Here is a 23,303-nt window from a genome sequence, read left to right on the forward strand (position 1 = left end):
CTGGCTATAGACCAAGCACATCAATGGCTCCACAGAGTAATGGGATAAGAAATGGGAAAACTGCCATTGCTTGTTTAGCAGCTTGTTTTGCTGATAAATGTCTGTCGCTTTTCAAATAGCTACAGTGTAATTGTTTTGGGGGGAAAATATTTCCTTGAGCAGGAGGTTTGCAGGTCATTAGCTATTTCCCATCTGTGCTGGTGTTTTAATGCACCACACATACACTTTGCTCTCCATCAGAAAATACTCACAGCTTTGATTAGAGACAGGCAGCCTGAAGAAGTTTAGAAATCACGTCTATCATTAAAAAGTCTTCTCTGGCCTTACAGAAAATATATGTAAATCACAAAATGTTGGAGCTAATAAGTATTTTTGGAAAGTATCTCTACTTATAAAGATTTCTAGATAAAAGTACTCTTTCATACATCTGTAACTTAAAAACAATGAGTGACTGTACAAAAGCCATGGCTGTTTGACTAAAGCGGTGGCCACTGTGTGCTCATTCATGGCTGGTGCCACAGAGGCAGGCTCCAGAACATCACTCTGCTAAGCACTGCTGCCTTTCCGGAGTTGATCCCCTCCCTTTCTAAGCTGTGCCACGAAATCAGAAAAAAAACAGAGAAAAAACAAGGAGAGATTTAAAAACGTGGGTACCACTGCAGATCTATTCTAGCAATAAATTTGTTACCTGAATCCTTTGCATTTTTTTTAATTCAAGAGGATCACATGTAGTCTGAAACGTAGCTAGTCTAGACTTCACAGAATAAAAGCAGTGAGAAAGAAGAGATTCAGGATTAGAAGGTGCCCCTGCAAGGTATGGTGTTAAAGGGATAGTGCTGAACTCCCGAATCAAGTCCTGCACATAAGAGGGAAACTTGTATCCTTATTTGCTGTTAGGACCAATAGGCAAAAGAACCAATATACATGTAGTGATTGCTTTTCAGAATTTATTGTAAAAAAAGTATTAAACATTTGGAAAAAACACACTCCTTTTTCAACTCACCACATATTGCTTTACATGGAAACAATGGACAAACATGAAAGAGATGTATTTATGCCCATTCTTGTCCATACATCAGATGATCCAAGCTACTTATGAAATGCTCATGGGAAAAATATTGGCAGTATCACAGCATATGGAAGTGGAAATAAAAAACATGCAGTATTTGCATTTGCAGTTGGGAGGCCTACTTCCTGGAGTCTAAAGATCATGTTATTTTATCTGTTTTCCTTTAGTATAACGTACAGTATCGGACTTTCATAACTTCAGACACAGACAGAAAATTCTGATTTTCTGCCAATAGTGACATACCCACCTCAAAGATAAACGTGGAAGTCAGAACGGTCTGCCTTGTTTCTGTTTGCAGTTTCCTTTCCATACGAACAGGCACATGATATAGCTCTTGCTAACAGATATTTCAAGCTAGCCCTCTTTCACTTTTACCAGTTCAATCCCACTGGAGGTCCTCAGGACAGCACAAACACAGAGGACAGCAAAGTTCCAACACCATACCACATCTTTTTTGGACAAAGATAGCTTGCCCTAATGCTGAATTATTCATGTTAAGCATATTTGGCAGGTCTTCTGCTATTGTCTAGGAACAGAAAGATGGCAGATTCTGCATTAAAATGTGTTACAAAAAAAAAAATATATATAAACCAGTACATTCTATAGGGTTTTTTCCTTCAGATTTTTCTAGCAGACATCAAAACTGTAAAGCACCAGTGTAACTTACAGAGCTGAATTTGAAATGAGTGCTAAAACGATGAGTGCCCAGTAGTATTTACCTCGTGTATTTAGCTTTATCATCAATCGGTGAAAAGCTGACTTAGCTTCAATTTCATGCCAAAAGCATTAATCAGACAAAATTTATGTTACATGGCACCTTTGACACCACCTCTGTTTCAAGTCCAGGTATGAACTTATATATGCATAGGTGCATTGTTTTAGCTCTGACATGAATATAGATTCTGCCAAGTACTCAGAAAACAGGGCTCAGCATAAACCTGTGGATAACGCTGAATCACAGTATCGAATCATTTTCATACTGCTGTGCTGGCTGAAAACTGGTAACAGCAACCACAACAGTTTGAAGTGACTCACACAATTGACAATCACTGGTGTAGAGCACAGTGGAACATTTGGTCATTCTGAAAGAAGATACAACGGAGCAATACAGGAAATTCCATGCTGAGAGGACAAAGTCAAACACTTGTTCTCTTGCACATCATAAAAAAGTATTTTTGGTTACAAATTACCATTGCAAACAATCTTCTCGTAGATAAAAACTAAGAATATCTCTACCTAAAAAGCTTTGAGAAGGGTCAAACACAAACCCTAACAAGCTTTCTCCTCTGTAAGCCCTCTTCCCTTCTGGGTTGCAACAGTCTATTATTATTATTTTTATTTATTTATTTATTTTTAGGAAAGGCCCTCGTCTTGGTCAATCAGTTCTGTTTTGGTGGAGAACACATCAGCCAGCATGTGCTTTGGGATTTCAGATCCCCGTACTTTTAACGTGTAGCAGGCATTCTCTACTTTGGCCAGACTCTGTTTCAAGGTATACAGCTTCTTAGACACTTCATAAGGTCCAGTGTTGCCAATGAAAGTGAAACCATCATAAATCTGACGTAAAAACTGGCTCAGTTCAAAAGGCGTGTCTATGTCACCATTTCCAACACTGCTAATGCACAGCCGCATCAGCTCTCCAGTTAGATCAGCCACTCCCAGCAGGTAATCTACAGGTGTTACCTTCAGGCTCCAAGTGTGCAGCTGTTTATCCTGGGAATTGGAGGTCTGAAGACAGAACAGAACAAAGGCCAGCACAGAAAGTTAGGGAAAAGCAGTCCATGACAGTTCAGATACATGCTACCTTATCTAAAAATTATAAAGCAATGGTAATTAAAAACATTCTGGAAAAATAAATTCCATGGCACTTCCACACCGTTTGATTTCAGATGTACTACTTGCTCCAGCATTCCGTAAAGTATGAAAGCATCATTTCCACTTGAAATGTGATTTCCATTCTGGTAAGCATAATAAACATGCTTTCTAGCATGTCTATTTGCAAACAGAATTTCTACAGGAAGCTGGATTCAAGAACTGATGTAGTTTTCTCAGACCTGTTTTATATTAATTCAATTCATTAAAATACCTAAAACACTTCTGGAAGAAAACTTGTCACAAAGTGACAATTTTACTTCTATATCCTAATTTCCCTTATTTTCATTGATTATTTTTATTTCTAAAATATTGGTGACCCAGAAGACAACACAACTTTGTTTCTGTTCACCTGTTCCCAAAACATACTTCCACCTAGATTCACAAATCGAGTGGTTTAACAGCTTGGCAATCTGTGAAAACAAGTGTGTCACAATGGGTTTGCTTCTGGTAAGAACAAGTGAACTTAAGCTGAACACTTGGGTTTGTTTGCAAATACCTTACTAAGAGAATGAAGAAAAAAGTGCTTTACAACAGACTCTTCAAAGCAGCACTGTCTAGAATTCCTCTAAAGCAGTAATACTGTGTTCCTCTGTAGACTCCCTTCTTCCCCCCTGTCAATCAAATTGTTTCCAGTTAACTGTGATCAGTGATAGTAGTTTGTCCCCATGTAAAAAGTTTTACTTTGGGCTGGGTAGGAGCACAGGCAGGTCAAGAAACAGCAGATACAGGACAGGGGCTAAGGTGAGATGGTACACAAGCTTGTCCTCTGACGGGAAGCTTCAAGATCAACTCCAGACTCAAATGACTGCGTTAAGACACGGACTATGCATTTTAATACCAGCTGAGTACAGTTTGCTCTTTGCTGATACCTTCTATGATTAGTTTATTACTGAGCAATAAGATTTCATCTACAGAGTTTACTCTGTCTCTTGGATTCACTTGACTCCTCCACACTTTGCTACACCGTTATTTACCAGTAGGCTTACAGACACAATCACAGCCATAAAAAACCCTCTCCTTTGCATTTGCTTGCTAATATTCTACTATCCTGGATCTTTCCCCCTACCAGAAGGAGCTCGGCTTGTCCTGAACGAAAAGGATGTAGAACGGTTAAAACTTCGGTCCCACAGATTTAGGTTACTACTTGTCAGAATAAAAAGCATGTTTTGAACAAGTGAATCAAAGTCCACATGTACATCTAATCCCATGCCTCTAACCGAACTTATTTAATGATATGCCAAAAAGATACAACTAAGCTGAGTGACTGCATTACCATCCCAGAAAGACTCGTGCAAGTCTTCTCTCTTATGAGAGAAGAAAAATTTTTACCGTGTTTGTTATTTCTTCTCTGTCTTCCGCTGTAAATATTAGTTGCTTGTTGATCTCTTCAACACTAACTAAAGATCGTGTTTTGATAAAATACTGAAATGAGACTGCCTCAACATACTCCTGAAGCCCTGTGGAAACAACAGAAGAATTAAAACAATGATTCAAACTTTCCAGTAATGATCCATGCTTACAATTATTTTAGAAACACTTTAAGCGAGGTTATTTTAAGGTTACTAGTAAAAGGTGAAAACTAAGATAATCCAGACATAACATTAAAACCTAATTTAACACAACACTCACCTGAAGTACGAAAACCAAAAAGCACAGCAGATAAACATTTTCACGCCAACAGCATTTTTCATCCAGAAATGAAGTTTCCTTCATTTCCTCTCACTATTGACAGTAGATATCTGTTTAAACCTGAATTTCCCACTTCTGTTTTGTGGGAATTAGTGAACAGAGTCCTTAAAACGTACAGGTTAGGTGAAATTCATGCCCAGGACAAAGCACCTGTTGTTATAAATCCCTCATGTTAAGGTTTAAAAAAACAACAACAACTACAACAACAACCAGAGAGGACCATAATGTCCAACAGGAGGAATATACTGAATTCCCACAGAACTGGGGGACACAGTCCCAAGCTCTGTCCCACAGAACTTACTCTCTAAAAACAAGGCATACAGGGGGAACAAAAGAAGTTGGTGTGCCAGCAAGGAAATAAAAAATGGAATAACAAATAAATATAGCTTGTACCAGATTTCTACGCCATCTGCAGCCACCTGTCACAATTACCTCCCGCTCCTTACTAACCAGACGGTGATTTTCTGTATGCATCATATCAAAGGTGAGATCTAAAAAAAGAACTTGAATGTTCAGACAGTGATTTCAGAGATTCGGACAGTTTTTCCTTACATGCAGAGGGCAGATTTGGGGAAAGCATGTAGAAAAAGCTCACAAGCAGACAACTGAAATTGGCACTGTTGATGGAAAAAAGCAGAAACGAACCTGGAGCAAAGAGCCACAGTAGGACTAGACTAAAAAGAGTTTTGAAGACAAAAACAACACATTTGTATCTGACCTATGGACAGAGAGCAAGCCAAAGGAGGAAGTTAAAAGAACAGACTGTAACATGACACATCCTCAGAGGCATTTTGAAAAACTTTAAGAGAACTATTTCACATCAAGAGGAGCAAAGGAGGTGATACTACTGCATCAAGATGCGACTGGGACAGGATTAGACAGTAGTTTTGTCAGTATGTAAAAGGAGAAAATTTGGAGGTACACGAGGGTACCAGAAGTAGAATCCCAGCTCCATTAGGATTATCTTACAATCCCCCACTGACCTCTATAGGGCCAGGATCTTGGCCTACGGAGATTATGCAGGAAGCAGCAAAAAATTTTAGATTTCATCCAGGTCAAAGCAAAAGTCCAATTCAAAAAGAAGAGAACTGAGATTTGAACAATAGAGGAGGGTGGAAACATCCCAGAAAAACCTGGAGGAGACCTGAAGAGGAAGGTCAATTGCAGACAGCCTTTCACATTACAATTACAAAGGTCTCATGAATGACCTGAATTTTTTCATTTTTTCATATATATATATAAATATATATAATATACACACGGATGTGTGTATGTGTATATATATATATATATATATATGTATTTGCAAGCTGACTGGAGGCAATTCTGAAGGCCAATCCAGTTTGCACCCTTTATGCTTCTGTACAATAGTAGTGGGAGAAGCAGAACAACTAGCAACCAAAGCCACTCAGCACTGCTCTCCGATAAGCGAGAATCTACTACTGCAACCCTTTCTTGCACAAACACAAGGAGCAGCAAGGCCATCTAAATACAGCAGTTTATCTACTGAATTTAAGTACAGCATTTGAGGTATAAGTAATGGAAGAATACTAGAGGAAGGCTAATCAGGATCCTCTAAGATAACTTCTGAAGTTACTAATCATCATCACCTGTTCTTTTCCAGACTGATCCTGCTAATGCAGCTGTTGTATGATAGTAATTTATTATGACATTTCGGCTGTTTCTGTGCATAAGCTTTAAGCTACCAGACGCAGTAGCACTTAACATGACAACATCTGTGAGAACATCTCTCTGCTGTCTATGGGCAAGACTATCAGACACGAAGAATCCACTTGGCCTTTACCCAGCTTCGCAAAGAGATCAAATCAGCTCTAAAACTTTCTGGTATACAGTTTAATCGATTGATCATAACCCCCAACTTTAACTCGCTCCACAGTTCAGTCCTTCCCCACACACGTTTTGTCATTTCCAGGACAAACATATGGCTCGTTCTTATATATAAGCCTCTTCCCTTCCCATTCTAGCTGCGTGTTCCACGATCCTCCTTACTGCGTCTGTTCTACACCACCAGGTGAAAGCCACGTATACAATCTGGATTGTCACCTACTTTCACCTCCTTTTCAGAATTAGGAGACTTACCTCCCCACTTTTTACAAGTAAGCCTTACAAAACTTTATTTGAAGCTGATAGACAAATCAACTGATAACAGCTCCTCTGCAAAAATATTCATATTTCACTTTTTTTGTTTTTAAGTCCTTCTTCTAGAAGTAGCTAAAAATATGACATTTAAATGACCCAAGACCTTGAAATAAGGTGTTTTCATGCGCAGGTAAAAGGATGTTTAAACATATTATGTTTTAGCTTAATGGAAGGACATCCGCTATTTTCAGCAAATAATCCCCAAGGTGAAAAACCCTATCCCATTTCACTACTCCATCCAACAATACCTTTCCCCTTATGCTCTTGTTTTGGATTTAGTCCAAAATTGGATTATTTACGGATTGGGCTGCCAGTAATGGAATAATTCGTAAGATGCCTTTTATGTAATTCATTTTGTTTTTCTAGCACATGCACCAGAAATCCCAATTAAAAGCGTATGATGATTTCTACTACGATTCCTTACAAAAACAGATGCAAGGTAACAGAATGCTTAAGTATTTTGATATTTTATTACATTTACTCTGTTTAAATAGCTTGTACTAGTGACAAGTTACAGTGATCCAATATAACAGTGTTCATCTATGTTCTGAAAATACATTTTCTACGTAAGAATGTGAAAGCTACCCTGAGTTATCCTCTGAGCACATATTTCCAATAAAGAAGGAGATTTTGTGCCTGAAAGTTTGTGTCATTTTTTCCAACTGTATCAACTGATACTAAAGATATTTGCCTCCGTCTACATAAACAAACTGTGAGAAACAACCGTTAATCAGTTTCTCTAAGAAACCTAATAGTGTATTAACAAGAAATCAGGTTTCTTCAAAAACTCAAGTCATTGGAGCACTCAATCCAAGAGTCAAATGAATTGATAAGAGGCAGGAAAAGATATCTAAAAAGAAAAAGGAAAAGAAAAGCAGTTCCTTAACTGGAGGAGTAAAGTTAGAATACATAGAATTTAATCCCAGCTAAGTAGAAGTAGATGCACGCATTGTTCTAAGTTTTAACTTAGAACGATGGCTCAAACAAGGTGAAAGTTTCCTCCTAAAATTTGTTTAGTTTTTCCTTTCTAGGTAAGTTCAACAGTTAAAAACGAGGCTAAAATGGATTTCATAGCTCTGCGTTCTTAAAAGTTAGCAATGCCAACACTATGTGCAAACTTTCAGAATAACCTCTCTCTCTCTATTTCTTCTCAGACTTATTTTCCTTCTCTCCCTTCATCTCATTTCCTTCCTCTTTCTGTGCATCTTTTTTTTCCTACTCACAGCATGGTCTCTGCTGACAGTTAGGAAATTAGAAGACCACAGCCTGTGCTATTCCCCTTCTCAGCCCCCCTCCTAAACCATGCAGCAGGAATCATGGGCCTACAGCAGCCACTAGAAAAATGGTGGGAAAACATACAGACTTAATTAGAGCGATTGTCTCTAGAGGACTTCTAGTACCAGTACAGGACTGATGGGCTGCGTTATTTATGGGGCGAGTCAAGTGAAAATACCCATTTGTGAACCCTTTATTAAATCAAGCACAGCCGTAGCTCTGTCTTATCATGTTTAGGCTGTTAAGTTACCCCCTCTTTAAGGGGGGGGGGGGGGGGGAAAGAAAGAAAGAAAAGGAAGTCTTATTCTTGTGGAAATCCTGAACAGAGACAAAAAAAATGTTAAATTAGAGAGCCCTTATTCCTAAACTCTGCAGAACATGGGGAGCGTAATAGATTCAAAGAACTCACTTTTGCAAGCTTGTTGATCAATGAGAGGGAGAATTAGTGAAATAAGAAAATAATTAACTAAATACATCAGCTGAAAGTACAAGCAATAAATCCAAAGGTATTTTAATACACAAATTAAATCATTATCCCTCAGAGTCACCTCAGTCATTTCAATTTAGGGTTGTCTGCAGAGTTTGCAGCACCACGTTCCCTAGATTCACAGTTCCCTTTCTAGGCACAAGTAGTAACAACTTAAGTAATTAAATTAAAACTGAGGCAATGAAACAATCTAACAGCCTCTTAGTTGGTTGCGAGTGTGAAGTCAAAGGTTAGTTTTATAACAGCATACAGAAAAAGCAGAGAACCAGCTATCCTCAGAGACACTCACGATCTGGACATCCTGTTATGAAAAAAAGTTTAAAAGAATTATAACTCCATTGAAGAATGCATTTTGTACAATGGGAATAACTCTAAAAAAAACACCACACAAATGAAAGCACTAGAGCAAAGGTTCAGAAAAACTTCTACATTTGAAAAGTGGTTTTTTCCTACTATTTCTATTCACTGAGCAATGCTTCAGATACTGATCCATCACGCCAGGTAGAGCTATACAAAGTCTTTGAATTTTCAAGGGAACTGGTGAGAAATACAGCTAAGTCCACATCCACACAAACAAGATGCTCCAGTTAATCAATTCAGTCTTGAAATCAATTTAGTAATCAGTATAAACCTCGATGTGAATGTTTGTTACAGTCAGAGAAGCTTATTTTTAATTAGCTTGAACTGATTACTAATGGAATATAACCGAAATAAAAATGCATATTATGTCCAGTAGTGATTTGTCTAAACAAGTTCAATATTATTTCAATAGTTAAACTGATGCAAATTTCTCACATTGAGCCCTCAAATGGCTTGTAAACTGCTATTTGATACGTCTGTAAACCACCATGAAGTTCTGTTCCGTTCCAGCTCTACGCGTTGAAGTGATGCATCTCAGATATTGAAGTGTTAACGTTGTTCACACTTTGTTTGCTTAAAGCTTAGGCCACAAACTACACACCAAAGTTAGGGAAGAAGCAATCCAAAGATTAGTCTGTTTTCCCAATAACTAAAGAAACAAATAGAGCTTTCCTATTTAATAAGCACAGGTGCCTGCAAGACTGAAATTATTTTCCCAAACAGGCACAAAACCCCTGTAGAAAAGGGCAGAGAATAGTTTAATCTCACACTGCACAGAATAGTTTAATCAAGCCTTTTTTTATTATTAGAAACATATGTACCTATGACAAATGTTTTTCTGCAGATGGTTCATCCTGGATGAGAAAGTCACAAGTTTGTACTTTGCTCCTACCTAGTTAGCTAATACATATTACTGTGAACAAGTAGGTTTCCCTGCTCTCTTGAGTATCTTTTATTGTTCTGTGCTGAGAACTGAAATCCAGATGTAAAAATATCATGCAGTTAGATGGTAACTTTTTCCACAACTAACAGCCTCGAGGGCAAGCGTTCAAGATACCAAAGAAAGGACGCGCCGAATCAGTTTAAGTTTCGAGAAGTCATAAGGAGCAACAGTGCTAGTGTGTCCAATGATCAAAGAAGGAAGAGCACCTAACGCAACACAGCTTCTCCGGATGGCTCAAACCCTCTTTAAGGCTCTCTAAGATAATGCTGTTTCTGCATAATGGCCCCAACTCACTAGCAGGTCAGAAGCATCAATGATGGCCATTTATCCTCATAAATATAATTTTGGTGAGGTAATTAAAAAAAAAAAAAAAACATTCACCAACCCATGTTTTTTGCCAAATGACTGTAAAACAAAAATCTAATCATAATGTGCTATACTAGTTTTGTTTCCTGGAGTGGAGTTCCTCTGTGACACTTTCTTCTACCCGATTTAAATTAATACAAAAAAGCTTCATAGATATTTCTTGGTCCTCTCTCATTTTCCTCCTGCAAGTGGTTGCTCTAAAGGCTGCAGAGCTCAGGGTCTGTGAATGACTGATGCATACAGCTGCCAGGTCTAAAAAAAACTCCCAAGTCACAGTACAAGGACTCCTCCGCTCACTCACTATGAAACTGAATTTACAGACAAATGACACATTAAATTCTTCACAATTTGCCATAATAATACTGCAAAACTACAGATAAAGGACAACTTTTGCTTGGCCCAATCCACCACACATCTTTAGAAGACTGTATGTAGCTTCTCTCACAGTCTTATGCTGCCCAACTCAATAGCTTCTTCAGGGATGAGCTGATAATCGGTGTTCACACAGAATATGCCCTGTTTGGCTATGGCTGAATTCACACTCTTATTCCCAGGTCTGTTTTTAATTTCTTGTGTACGGACACACAAATACTACAGCAGCGAGTAAGAGGCTTTACAGTTGCTGACATTTTACTTTCCTCTGAAGAGCATGGAAAAAAGGCATGAACTAGAGAAAATCAAAGGACAGTAAGATGCAAGAAGCCAAAGGTATCAAGTTTCAAAAAAGTAATTTACAGGGTGAGGAAAATCAGTTTGTCTAAGTTTTTTTTTTTTTAAACATATCTGGTGATTAAATAAAAAAATTAACAAAATTAGGTCTGATAAACATTAGCTTATTCAGTGCAATTTCCATTAATTTTTCAGTATCATCAGGAAACTTTGTTTCCACTTCTGGCATCTTACCTCTCACCCACAACTGCAAGGAGATGAACTTTAATTCTTCAGCTACATCCTGTTCCTGTGTTATTATGTTCTCCCACCATCTTTCAGAAATCTGATTGCTTCCTTCATGGATAGCTTTCCTTTCAAGTTTTAGGTGTATTTAAGTCTCTTCCTGGGTGAGACGTTCACAATGATTCATTGCACCTTCCTCATGCAGTAAAATGCTTTTCCTTTATATCTGAACATACAATTAAATACATCACCCATTTTTATTACAGTTTTTAAACTTTAAAATGAAAAAAATTGTTCTACTTTTTCCGGTATGCAGAATTGTTCTGAACTGATTTTATTTTAGAAATACATATATATGGAGAGGTATACAGCAGACCGAGTATGAGATGTTCACTGCATAAAATGAGTGAAAAAGGTTAAGAACAAAGTAGAAATTACAGAAGACATGATATGGTAGTTTTAGTTTGTGTTCCAATCAGAATCTTGCATATGATACCAACCCCCTCCCCCAAATTACTTAAACAAGTAATCAGTAATCTACATCTGTCCTACCTGGACAGACCTCACCCACCCCCACAGCATTTTTAACAGCACCATGTTTGGTGGTCCTAGATACTGAAGTTAAAATACAGTACTTCAGCACAATCAAAATATTTCTTTCTCAACCACGCCGACCTCATTGACTTTGTCCAACCCAGCAACAAAATTTGTTCTGATGTTTTATGCAGTATGATTAGACCCCTAAAGTGACTCTAAATGGGATAAGGCACGAGACAGAAACAAGCTACATCACATCATCCTCTCACAACACAAATAGCGCCTGCACAAGATAAATGTGCTAGACTGCGTCAATGCTGAACTTTTACACAGAATTTCCCGCATCATCATCAGCAAAAGCAGTCACGGAGCAATAGGTTTGACAAGGTGCTGACATTTTACAGCCTCATCATCTAATCCTATTCAGAGCAAGTGCAGACATGATAAAGAGCTAATGAGCTTCTCTGTGCAAACCACTCCATTCACCATTACTGCTAGCACAGGCACACAGCAACAGAAAGGTCAGCCAACGACCTTCTAGTTACATCTATCATCATCACTCTACGTTATGCTAGTGGAGAGGCCCCAAAAGAAATATGGGCTTAAATTCTATGTTTTGTCTTATGTACAGCTATCAGCTGTAAAGATAACACCACATCTACACTTGCTCCGAGCAGAATCTGATGGCCTTCCTGTCAAAATATCAATATGTAGCTTGAACTGTCACTCCTAAGAGTGTTTTCACTCAAGTTGCCCCATAGAAAATAGTTATCACTTCATAAGTCTTACAGTTCTCTCGCCCCCCCCCCACCCCAATCCTTCATCATTAGCAGACAAACAGATCGAGCAAGGCTTCAACCAGCTAGAGATTTGATTCAACAAATCATGTTAAAAAGGTATTCCATTCATTTCCATGCACTGCCCACCTACGGCGCAACCCTATCTTAATTTACTTGTTTTACTCATACTTCTGCATTACACAAGTGTTACATACATATGCAGTGTTATGTTACATGTATGCAAAATAGATTTAGATGATACTTAGAATATTTCCACAAATTCTAACGCTTTACAGAGCACACATTTTCATGTCTTTAAGGCTCATACAGGCCTTTGCTGTTTACTCTTGATATTTTATCATAATGTTTTATTAGAGTTAAATATAAATATAATATAATATGAATAGACAATCCTGAAATTTTTCTTCCTTCTGCTTCATTAATTCACACAATCTGTTGCAGCCCTTTTCTTCCATGGTGTCTCACAAGAATTTTAAAGAAGTAGTGCACATTTCCTCACAGGATATATAAGGTATACACTGCAAAGTGGGGCAAAGGAGCAGGAATTCTATATTACAAATAGTAAAGCTTTAAAAATATCAACAAAGCAGAATGTTCTAACATAACAAATGAAGAACTCTACATTAAAAAAAGACTTCATTATTTCAGTATCTCTTTGTTTGCTTGTTTAACCATCCCCCGGGACAATCTGTACTGTTAAGAAACGTGTAGAAAACAGTCATCAGTTTTTGTTGTTGTTCAATTAGTGCTATACTCAGTGTTTGAGCTCATGCAAGTGTCCTTTGGGGAAACGTCCTGCGTGCCATTAGCACTATTCTTAATGAGGGAAAGCATGAAACTCCTTTAGTGCGCTGCCAGAATTGTTTTATCTTCAAGTCAAAAGAACAACTGTTTGGAGTAACCCCAAAAAAAGCATTTAACAATTACAAGCGGCAAACAATATTCCCAAGCATTATACTCATAGCATTGTTCTATTTATAGGCTAACAGTTATTATACTGAATAAAATATGTATTAGGCAGCTTTATTATGCAGATACAGTCATGATTCCTCAACTAAGGCTGCTAAGATGGTTTCCATTATAAGCCCAGTTTTGATCCCTTTTATTCTTTCTGGGAGAGGTAGGGTGGGGAACAGGAGGATGTCTCATGTTTGGTTTCAAGACAAAAGAGAATATTTTTAGGAAGTATGAGGCTGATTGGACACACTGCTTTTGAGTTACGGGACATAGACGTCTCTTTTAATATTAAAAAAATAGACTTTAACTGCAATATTTTTGCTCATCAACCTTTTTTTAACTTGTTCTCCAGAACTTCTTTAAAATACAAAATCAGAATTGAGAACTAGGTTAACAGAAGGTCGAGACTTACAACTCCAGGAAATATATAAAGGGAAAAGATCTAGCATTTTTCCTAGCTACACTAATTTTCAAAAAGGCATGCAAGCCTTTTCACTGTGAAAAAGCAACAATTAAAAACACCAGAGCTAAAAACCCAAAAGCAAAATTTTAAACTCTTAACTAAGAGGAAAAAAATCATGACAAAATCTTCATAAATAGTATTGGTAGAAAAAAAAAACCCACACAGTTCTTTAACTGCCCTTTCATTCTTTATGCCTCTAGGTTTTCTATCTCAGCTTCATAATCCTAACAGCAAGAATCTTCACATCTTTGCCACCTCCTTGATCCCAGCTTCAGCACAGTCAAGACCCGCAAGTCTTGGAAGTCTGCATGTCCCTTTTTGTCATCCCTAAGACTAACTGCAGAGTGGAAGATTCAGTGGACAAGGTGAGAGTAAAGCTTAGGCTAAAAATTTACATTTTGTACTTGTCACGCACACGCGCTCATTCAGAGCAGGTCTGAAAACATTGCCTGTCTTCTCAGTAATAAACGCGTATATTCGAATGCACTCCCTTACAGAATATGCATGATGGACACTAGCTGGCACAAACTCCCATAAGAGGTGCATTGTGTATAAGAGCCAGAACTAAAGTAGACACTGTGGATGGCCTACACAAATGGAACGAAGGCCACTGTATTTCAGCAGGATTTTATATCCAGTCTTCCTAGTGAGGCAAGACTTACCTAATTACAGAAACAACTGGGAGATCTCAGGGCCAGGAAGTGTTTTTGCAACTGAAAAGGCTACACTGACTTGCCACCGACTCATGAGAAAGAAATGGAAAAAGGTAAAAGCACAGCCATTTCCAATTTGTTACTCCAAGAAATCCTACTCCAATCAATAGCAACTTGTAATGGCTCCAGAAACGCAACTGGGGCTGCATATTTCTATCTTTTGTAATGGTTCAGAAAACGGCAGGGTTCAGGCATTTGTTTGAGAGACTGCACAGAACTGATCAACAGGAAGGATTGGGAGCAGAGTCTATTTCTGCTCCCCTTTATGATTTAGTGCGCTGACACCTCTTTGTCTTCCTTTCTTTTTGCCAAGAGAAGTCAGCAAGATTCATCCTCTTGAGAAAATTCTTCAATTCTGTGACAATCTCTCTCTGCTTCAGATCATGCGCAAGTAGCGGGGATGTGCCTTGCAGCTGTCGAGGCACTGAATCATCATCCACAGGCAGCAGGCCTCTAGCGTTCTCTAACAAAAGTCTATAGTAATTTGGCCTGCTCTACAATAGAAAAACGTATCTTAATCGTTTTATGAGACAGGTTTAAAACAACGGGGAAAAGTTTTAGAAATGTTGCATCTTTTCTGAAAGCGTATTTTCAGTTGCTTTGTAAATAGTTTATTCAGCTCCATGTTGACATTTATAAGGACCTTTATACAAATCAGAAATTGATTATAAAGAGTATCTGTGTAGCTGTGTATTAATGTTTACTAAGTAAACAAAGCAAACCTGAACAGAGAATATTTTTTTCATTAATTTCTTTAGTTACAGGTTGCTACTGCTAACCTAAGTTTACATACGTTCTTATATAAAAAGTCTGACTTTTCAAGTTGGCAAGGATGCATTTTTTTAAAAAAACTAAAACTAGTATTTTTTTTTACATGGAGGAGAGAATTTGGAAGTAGTGCCATGTTTGCTCATTTGCTTTATAGGACATGGGTACATACAGAAGTTATCATGGGATTATCAGATTTCCATATGTCTGCTATGTAGGCATGCACTGTTTTGCAAAAAAAAAAGTAAGCTAATTCGAGGTAACCTCCTCTTCAGTGAAACAGAGGTAGGTATGTCACTTTGAATTTACCCACGGTAAACCACGTACTGAGACAGACAGACAATTCTTGCAAAGCAGCTGATGCATGGTAGCTCATTACCCAGCAACAAGTTTACTCAACTGTCAAGGTCAACAACTTCTACTAAAGTCTCACAAAGCTCCATGTCCTATTACACCTCAAAAAGCTGCTGTTATACAGATAACAAAGAACGTTATGTGGAATCACAGGGGACTATGAGCTTCGTAAGTTATTCTGATAAGGTTTACAAGTGAAGCTTTTAAATTTTGCTCATAGTGGTTATCAGTTCAAACACCTATAAACTGAATGCAAGGAGTCTCAGCTTTTATCAGTAGTACTTAATAGGAAAATCCAAACAGATTTTCAGTAAGAATAAGATGTGCTTGTACCAGCATCATTCACAGTCTGAAGGCATTTACCTTGAATAGTGTCAGCGTTTTGAACTGTCTTGTTCTAATTTTCCTTGCCTGGTTACAGTACCAAGCTAAAATGGCAGCAAGATGCAGACAGATTCTAAGTGACTTCTCTGAGAGTAAACCCCCACACGTAATTTAAATAAACAAATACATCACAGGTAAAAAGACTGTGGAATTGAAGCCATTGAAGATGGCAGCATGGCAAGCTCCTTCCAGTTCAGAAGCGCCAAACTGCGGTTTCACTTAAGACTCGTGTTACTCTTATACAAGCTTAAGTTCACAGACGTAAGTACACATTAACCTGTACGCTATATGTTTTGTAAACTACATCTCTTTATAGATGTATCTGCTGCTAGTTTGCAAAAACAATCCTAAGGATATTTTTAAACAATTCAATCATTCAGGGCAAATCTTCAGCTCTCCTCAACTGAAGAGGAGTCTTGCCTGAACAAGGAAAGATATACATGGTTTCAGTACATTTAAAACAAGATTTGATAAACATGAGACACTCTGACGAACACTTTAAAGAAGCAGAGGCAATTTTACTCATATGTTGCCACAAACAAGGCATAACAGAGAAGGAGGTGCGACTAAAAGAGATATACACTGATTTAATGCTTGAACACTACGAGAGAGAAGCACATTGTGAATCCCTAGAAGAAAGAGAACACTAATTAAGGATTTTTATTTGTGAATTTTAACAATTCACAATAGGATAATTTCACAGTTTACTCACTCCCACTCTCCTCACAGAAATTACAACTCTTCAGCTGGGGTAAGTGGATGTGTTGCACGTACCCATCTCAGTCACAGATAACCGCCTAGCCCATTTGTGAAAATTTCTACCAGTTTCAGTTTAGGTTAGGGTCCAAACTGCCCCAGGTGCAGGATCCCATTCAAATCTCTGTCTAGCTGTAACGCTGAAAAGACTGGGGGGGCAATAAACCGTCCTGTACCAGAGCTGACTTTGACAGTAAACATGAATCTATGTCCTGATTTAACCGCAGGCATGTGCCAAATTCAGACCTGCCGTGTGAAGATGAACCACTACTAGGTAAAGAAACCTCTTTCAGTGAAATAGCATACTTCTCCTATTTCAGCATAATTTACCTGGAGATATAGCTCTGTGAAACTGATACATGTCTTCTCCAATCAGTTCTTGTGCAACCTGCTTAATCTTCCGTCTGACAGCATCTAACTTGGCTTCAGATTCATTTAATATTTCTTCACCATTGGGAGCACTGCAACCATAAGACAAATTGAAACAGCTGCCTTCAGAATATGAGCAAATACTTAAAAGATATTATACATTTCATCTTTTACTAATCAATACATATTCAATTACATTACGAAAAAATTAAGAACATATTGGAATGAGAAAGTTTGATTAGCTCTCGTTGAAACCTACTGTAGATTCTGAAGCTCTTCCCTCTTGACAAGAAGATAATCAACCAGCCACACACAGTTTTGGCAGCATAGTTCTTTCTCCAGACTATAATTTCAACCACTATTTAACTTAGAACAATGAGAAACACAAGCAAAGGCTTCAAAAAAGTAGTCTAGAAGACTAGCACTTTTTGCAGAAGTTTTTAACCTTTAAACAAATTTAGTATTTTGCAATACTTTTTAGACCACACATGATCTACTTCACACATGATTTTTTAGAAAGTAATTGTGGACTGTGTTATTAGGGAACAGCTGAAATCTCTCATCCACATCCACAATATATACTTGGCATTTAAACTCTAGCTTATCTAATATCCTTTGAAAGCCCCCTGCCAAATCTGCTGGCCATATTAGATTTACAACATACTTTGAGATTACTGATCGATTGATCTTGAAAAAGCATTTAAAAGCAAAGACACTTCTGAAAGTAAAGCCACAACAGTGGCTAAAGGAAAAGGAGAGGAAAGTAGGAACACAGCGTGGAAAGCTCCCATTCTCAGGAAAATGGGAATTTTCTTACAAAACAGGAATCTAAAATTCAGAGTAAAGGGTGGGTCTTTTTGCTGTTCTTTCCTCTAGCAGCTCCCAGTATATCTAGGCTCTGTAGAGGGAGCAGCTATTCACAATCAAGGCTGCAGTGGTTACTAGAATCACCACAATACCTCTTTTCATAACAAGACAAAGTTAAAAAGAGGGCAACTTCCTAACCCCTATTTATAAATGTATTCATATAGTTACTAATATAGCAGAACTGCATGGGTTGGTAACAAAAGATAATTGGGAGGGTGAACAGGGGGAGTCATTATAGCTGCTCTGTGTAAGACTAATATCTGAAATGAAATAAACATTTTGTACAAGAGGCTCTGGAAAGTTTCAAATTTTCCTGTTATGCCATTTCACATGCCACTTTTGATGACTGATTGAAAGCTCAGGAGGGGACAGAACACATGGAAACGTCACACAAAAGTCTCTTAGGTTGCAGTGTGTAGTGTAAGCAGAATCCAGCTCCTCTCCCTTTGGCATTGATGACCTAGGGTGGGACTACAGAAACCAAAACGAGGAAGCAACTGCAAAGTCAACTAATCTGAAGGAAGGGTGTATGTCCATCTCTCCCAGCTCTTCTCTTCCAGCTTGCTGGAAGCTGGAAAGCTCTCTTCTGTTACATTCTACTACTCTGATGTTCTTTGATACTTCAGTAAAAACGACTACCAAACTTCAACTAGCATCCTTTAATTCTCTAACTGGAGTTTGCATTCCTCACAACCACCCTAAAGGGTGCTTAAGGAGTTCATCAAGTCCCTCTTAACAGAACATTGCAGCTGTTCTTCATAAACACAGGGAACACTGCAAGGCAGCTCCTAGATTGTTTTTATTAGGAAGAGTTTCATGCTCATGTGACTTACCTGGTAAACCTGTGGAGCAGAAATATTGTTCTTTTGCTTTCAATAGTTATATCACGACTGAGCTTCACAAGCCGTTCATATTTATCATGTCTGGTGTCAAGCTCCAGTTGAAACACTGCAGAGTCAACGACAGCAGTAACAGCCATGGTAAACACGTGCATACAGCGCAGAGGACAAGCAGAGAACTATGCCATAGTAACTGCTGCTGGTCCTAGCCCCACTGGCCTTTCTCTTGGGGTGCCTTTTTCCCAGGGTGGGTGAGGCAGCTGTTCCTGCAGAGGGCACAGCCGCCAAGGCTGCCACCATTCCCTACCTGCTGGTGCTGCCAAGCAGTGCTGCAGCCCATGCTCTAAGCACATTTTGCACTAAGCAAAGGCATGAAATCATCTCTGAACAGAGATGTATGGTGAGCCGTACAGTGTAGCTACGTGCCAAGTGGAGCACTCACAAGCCTGTCCCAGGCACTTTTTTACTTTTTTGTGATTTCAGCTCTTTGAATACAACTTGATCAAGGACCACTGTAAAACTGAACAATGCACTCAACTCTATCTTTAAGCTACCATGCATGTTTGAATTGTCAGTTCCAAGTAGCAAAAAAGCTATTAATTTATCAAGTGCATTTAATATTACCTTCGCTTAGCAAATCAGGTTTAAATGCACATCACCCCTGACAAAGCTTTAAGGCAGCCTAAACGCTCATAGACTAAAACACTTGTTTTAACTAATAAAACCAGTTCTGCAGTACTGCTGCTCACAAAGCTAACTTCAATTTTCATACAAAAACAGGAAGAAATAAATCCAAATATAAAACCCCGCAACTATTAGTAAAGAAGATTAACCATTCTCTAAAAATAAAAAAACAACAATAACAAGAAAAATAAGCATTTGACTACGGCAAGCAAATTTACTGTTGAAAATATACAGACTAGTAAAAAAAAAAGTTATATTTCATATAAAAGCTAGATTTGATCAAAAGTCAAGTGATTTTAATACTCCATGAGAACTAAAAGTATAAAGCAAAATGAGATCAATTATTTAAAACAACACTTGCAACTTACTGATGTAAGTTTTCTCTGCCTAACTAAAATGAACAATAGAAAAGAGAGGAATCGTAATCGGTTACCACAGTGAAACATGATGAATGCTTCACAGATAACAAAAACGTTTTTAAATCATTATTCCTCTAAATAAACTGTTAACAGATACTCATAGAATTCTAACACGTCCTGCATATTCGTCTTCTGAAGTATAAAAGTGCATGCATCCATCTAGTTTTAAATCTCTTCTCAGAGAAAGGTGGTTTATCCCACCACCAAATACATCACTGCTAGCAAATTCTATACTGCACATTTTTATAATCTAGTTTTTCAAATTCTTACTTACATTTAAAAGACATCATCAAAGCTGATGATGGATTAACATTCTCTTTTTCCTCTCTTCTTTGGCCATGTGGAAAATTGTCATGCTTTCGTTTTCTGAACCCACCCGATCCTAGTAACAGAGAAAAAACAAGAACAAAAGAAACACACAACAAATAGGATACGTAAATTCTAACCAAGTTTGCCACAGCACAAGCAGCATCACAAGGCTCTCTTCAGAGCATTTCCAATTCTATCCACGTTTTACAGGGCACAGGAAGATAACGAGATGAAATTAACAGCAAAGGTTACTGTATGAGACCTTATTAAGTGACATCGTCTTCTTATTAGCATGGTATCTGTTCCACCACTTTCCCATTGAAAGTTAGAAAAACTCCTACTGATCTCAATGGATGAGTATGGTGGGATCCCAATCCCTTTTTCTTAAGGCCTTCACAAGCCCTTAAGTTTCTTTTCTGTAAGGGAATGGTTATATTCCACTGGCGGGGACTGGCAGTCAAGGCCTAATCACGGAACTTCTTGTGTGAGCAAAGGCCTGCAGGATTAGTCCATGGCTCTTTTTAGAAACCATTTAAAACGTTCAGCATGACAGGAATCGTATTAGTGTAAAAGTACTGAAAGCTTTTCATTACTGTGATTATTTATGTCGTAGGGCTTCAGTAATCACAAAAGAACTGAAGGGATAATTTAAGTAGACTATCACTATAAATAACTCAAGCTTATCTCCTGCAGTTTGGCATCTTTAGGTCCTTGTACTCTGACCATTGATCAGAGTTTCTTCTTTTCTCACTGTGATAAAGCTGCTCCCTACAACCAGGCTTATATGTATCTTCCTTAGCCTCCCTTCTCAAACCCTTTTACAAAATCCCAAAACCCATCTCTTTCAGATTGCGTTTTACTACTGACTTATACTTTGTGCTGTTTCTGCCTTTTGTCCTTCCTTCACCTAGGACTGACTCATGCAGTCATGCATATTACAACTGTTCCTCCCTCTCACTACCTCGCTTTTGTGACAGTTTTATGTTCCTAGCAGTGGCCAAAATTTACCAAACTCTTACGTATGAGCCTACCTTTTTAAATACGTGGAGTTCTATTAATTTCCTTAAAAGAAAAAGGAAAGGAAGCCACTTAAAAGTTACAGAAGAACACTGGATTTTAAGATGTTTCCATTCAATTGTTTATTATTACCAAACCAAAACCAGAAGTGGGCGTAGTTACTTTCTAAAAGAGGAAAGTGAAAATCATTTTTTCCTTCTCTTCTGTTAGGACACAAGTTCAGGGTTTTGTTTTTCCTGTAGCAGCTGAAAAATATTACAAACACAACCTCTGAAATACTACGGAGGATTAAACTCTGTACTTTTCCGAATGTCGGATACATCACAATGAGCTACAGGAAAAAACAGGCCTGCTGGGGGCAGGGTGGGGGAGAGAAAGAAAAAGATGGACAGAGAGAGTCTGGCCCCAATCCTGGATATCTGCTCTAGGCAACCCTGCTTGAGCAGAGGGGTTGGACTAGACGATCTCCAGAGGTCCCTTCCAACCTCAACCACCCTGTGATTCTGTGAGAGAAAAAAAAAAAAAAGGTAATACCAACAGGTAAAACCAACAATGTGACTATCAAAACACCACAGACTGTAATAATAGTAACTTAATTAAAAAAAAAAAATTGCTAGCAGAAGAGCCTATTTCCTGGCTAAAAGAGAGGTCTGTGCGACTGCCTGGACAGGCAGCAAAGTGAGCACAGTGTTATTAAAACTTAGCTACTATTACAAGCCCTTTAAAGGCCAATTAACTCATTTTAATGCTGTAACAACTACTTGTTACCAGCAAGGATAAAGACTTCTGTGATTACATCCATAGATGCATTTGAAACGCCCAAGTACAGAGACAACAATATGCACAAAGAAACAACCTTTTTTCGCTACAGTAATACAATTTGACAATACAGGTGAAGGGGCCAACTAGTTCAGTGCGGGAGGCTCACACCTCCACGCCCTCCGGGCGGCGGGATCTCATCCCCACTTTGGCCAGTTCCAGCTCCTCACTCCTTTCCACGAGGCTCTTGTTGCCTGCCGCCTCAGGCAGCTGAACCGGCCCAGAACCAACTCTGCCCAACGCCAGAACCGGCCAAGGGGAGGCGGCGGCCAGCCCAGGCCGCACCGGCCCGGCCCGGCCCGGTCAGCTCCGGCGCCGGGCGCCGCCCGCACCCCTGCGCGCCACAGCGGCACCGCGGCCCGGCCCGGGCGCGCCGGGGCCACCTCAGAGGGCCGCGCCGGCACCAACGGCCGCCGGGCCGGGAGGGGAGGAGCCGCCGGTACCTTCTTTGCCGCTCATGTCGGTGCCGCCGCCGAGCCAGGCCGCGTCCCCCCGGCAACGCGCTTCCGCTCCGCGCGCCGCCAGGACCCCGCCGTGCCCCCCCCTCCTCTGCTGCTGCCCCGCCCCAACGGCGCCACGACCGGGCGCCTCACGCAGGTGCCTGACAGCAAGTCCCCACCTCCGCGACGCCCGCCGACACTGCGGCCGCGGCGAGGGAGCCGCGGCGCAGAGCTGTGGCGGCGCGGAGCGTGATGTCGGCCCTTGCTCCCCGCGAAATGGGAGTAACGCCCGGAGAGGGGAGGGGGCCGCGTTTGCGAGCAGGCGTCTCTGGGGGCAGCTCCTCCGCCGTTCCGCTGTGGGGCCTCGAGCGCCCGCGGCGTGCCGGGAAATGTAGTCCAGTGGGCAGCGGGCGGGGCTGCCACGTGGGAGCGGGAGGAGCGCCCCCCCCCCCACCACTACCGCTGCCTCCGTGGGGCGCGGACCCCGCTGGGACAGGGCGGGGGGGTGCGACGCGTTCCCCCCCCCCCCTCACCCGCCACGGCGTCGTGGTGCCCCGGGGCTCGGAGCGAGGCAGAATTGTTTTTTACGCACCGTAAATGGCCGGTGCGGCGCTTCCCCGCGCCGCAAGGTTAGGGGACGGCAGGCGCGACGGACAGGCAGCCCCGCGTCGAGGCGGTTTTGCGGGGAGG

General features: G+C 39.8%; 1 protein-coding gene across 2 annotated transcripts; it reads right to left on the reverse strand.

Moving 5' to 3' along the window:
- Positions 1 to 922: 922 nt before the first annotated feature.
- TSNAX (translin associated factor X) lies at positions 923 to 22,884 on the reverse strand. 2 transcript variants are annotated; one of them, XM_068939032.1, is made up of 6 exons: positions 22,617 to 22,884; positions 20,303 to 20,410; positions 18,920 to 19,034; positions 17,181 to 17,311; positions 4,274 to 4,401; positions 923 to 2,797 (listed from the first exon to the last, which is right to left on the reverse strand). In XM_068939032.1, exons 1-6 carry the CDS (start codon positions 22,630 to 22,632, stop codon positions 2,423 to 2,425), a joined length of 873 nt encoding a protein of 290 aa, XP_068795133.1. In that variant the 5' UTR covers positions 22,633 to 22,884; the 3' UTR covers positions 923 to 2,422. The 2 variants fall into 2 exon arrangements, with proteins under 2 accessions (XP_068795133.1, XP_068795134.1); XM_068939033.1 differs by lacking the exon at positions 22,617 to 22,884 and adding an exon at positions 21,369 to 22,288 and having other exon boundaries at positions 927 to 2,797.
- Between the last annotated feature and the right edge of the window lie 419 nt (positions 22,885 to 23,303).

This window comes from Struthio camelus, chromosome 3, assembly GCF_040807025.1.
Source record: "Struthio camelus isolate bStrCam1 chromosome 3, bStrCam1.hap1, whole genome shotgun sequence".
Taxonomy (NCBI): Eukaryota; Metazoa; Chordata; class Aves; order Struthioniformes; family Struthionidae; genus Struthio; species Struthio camelus.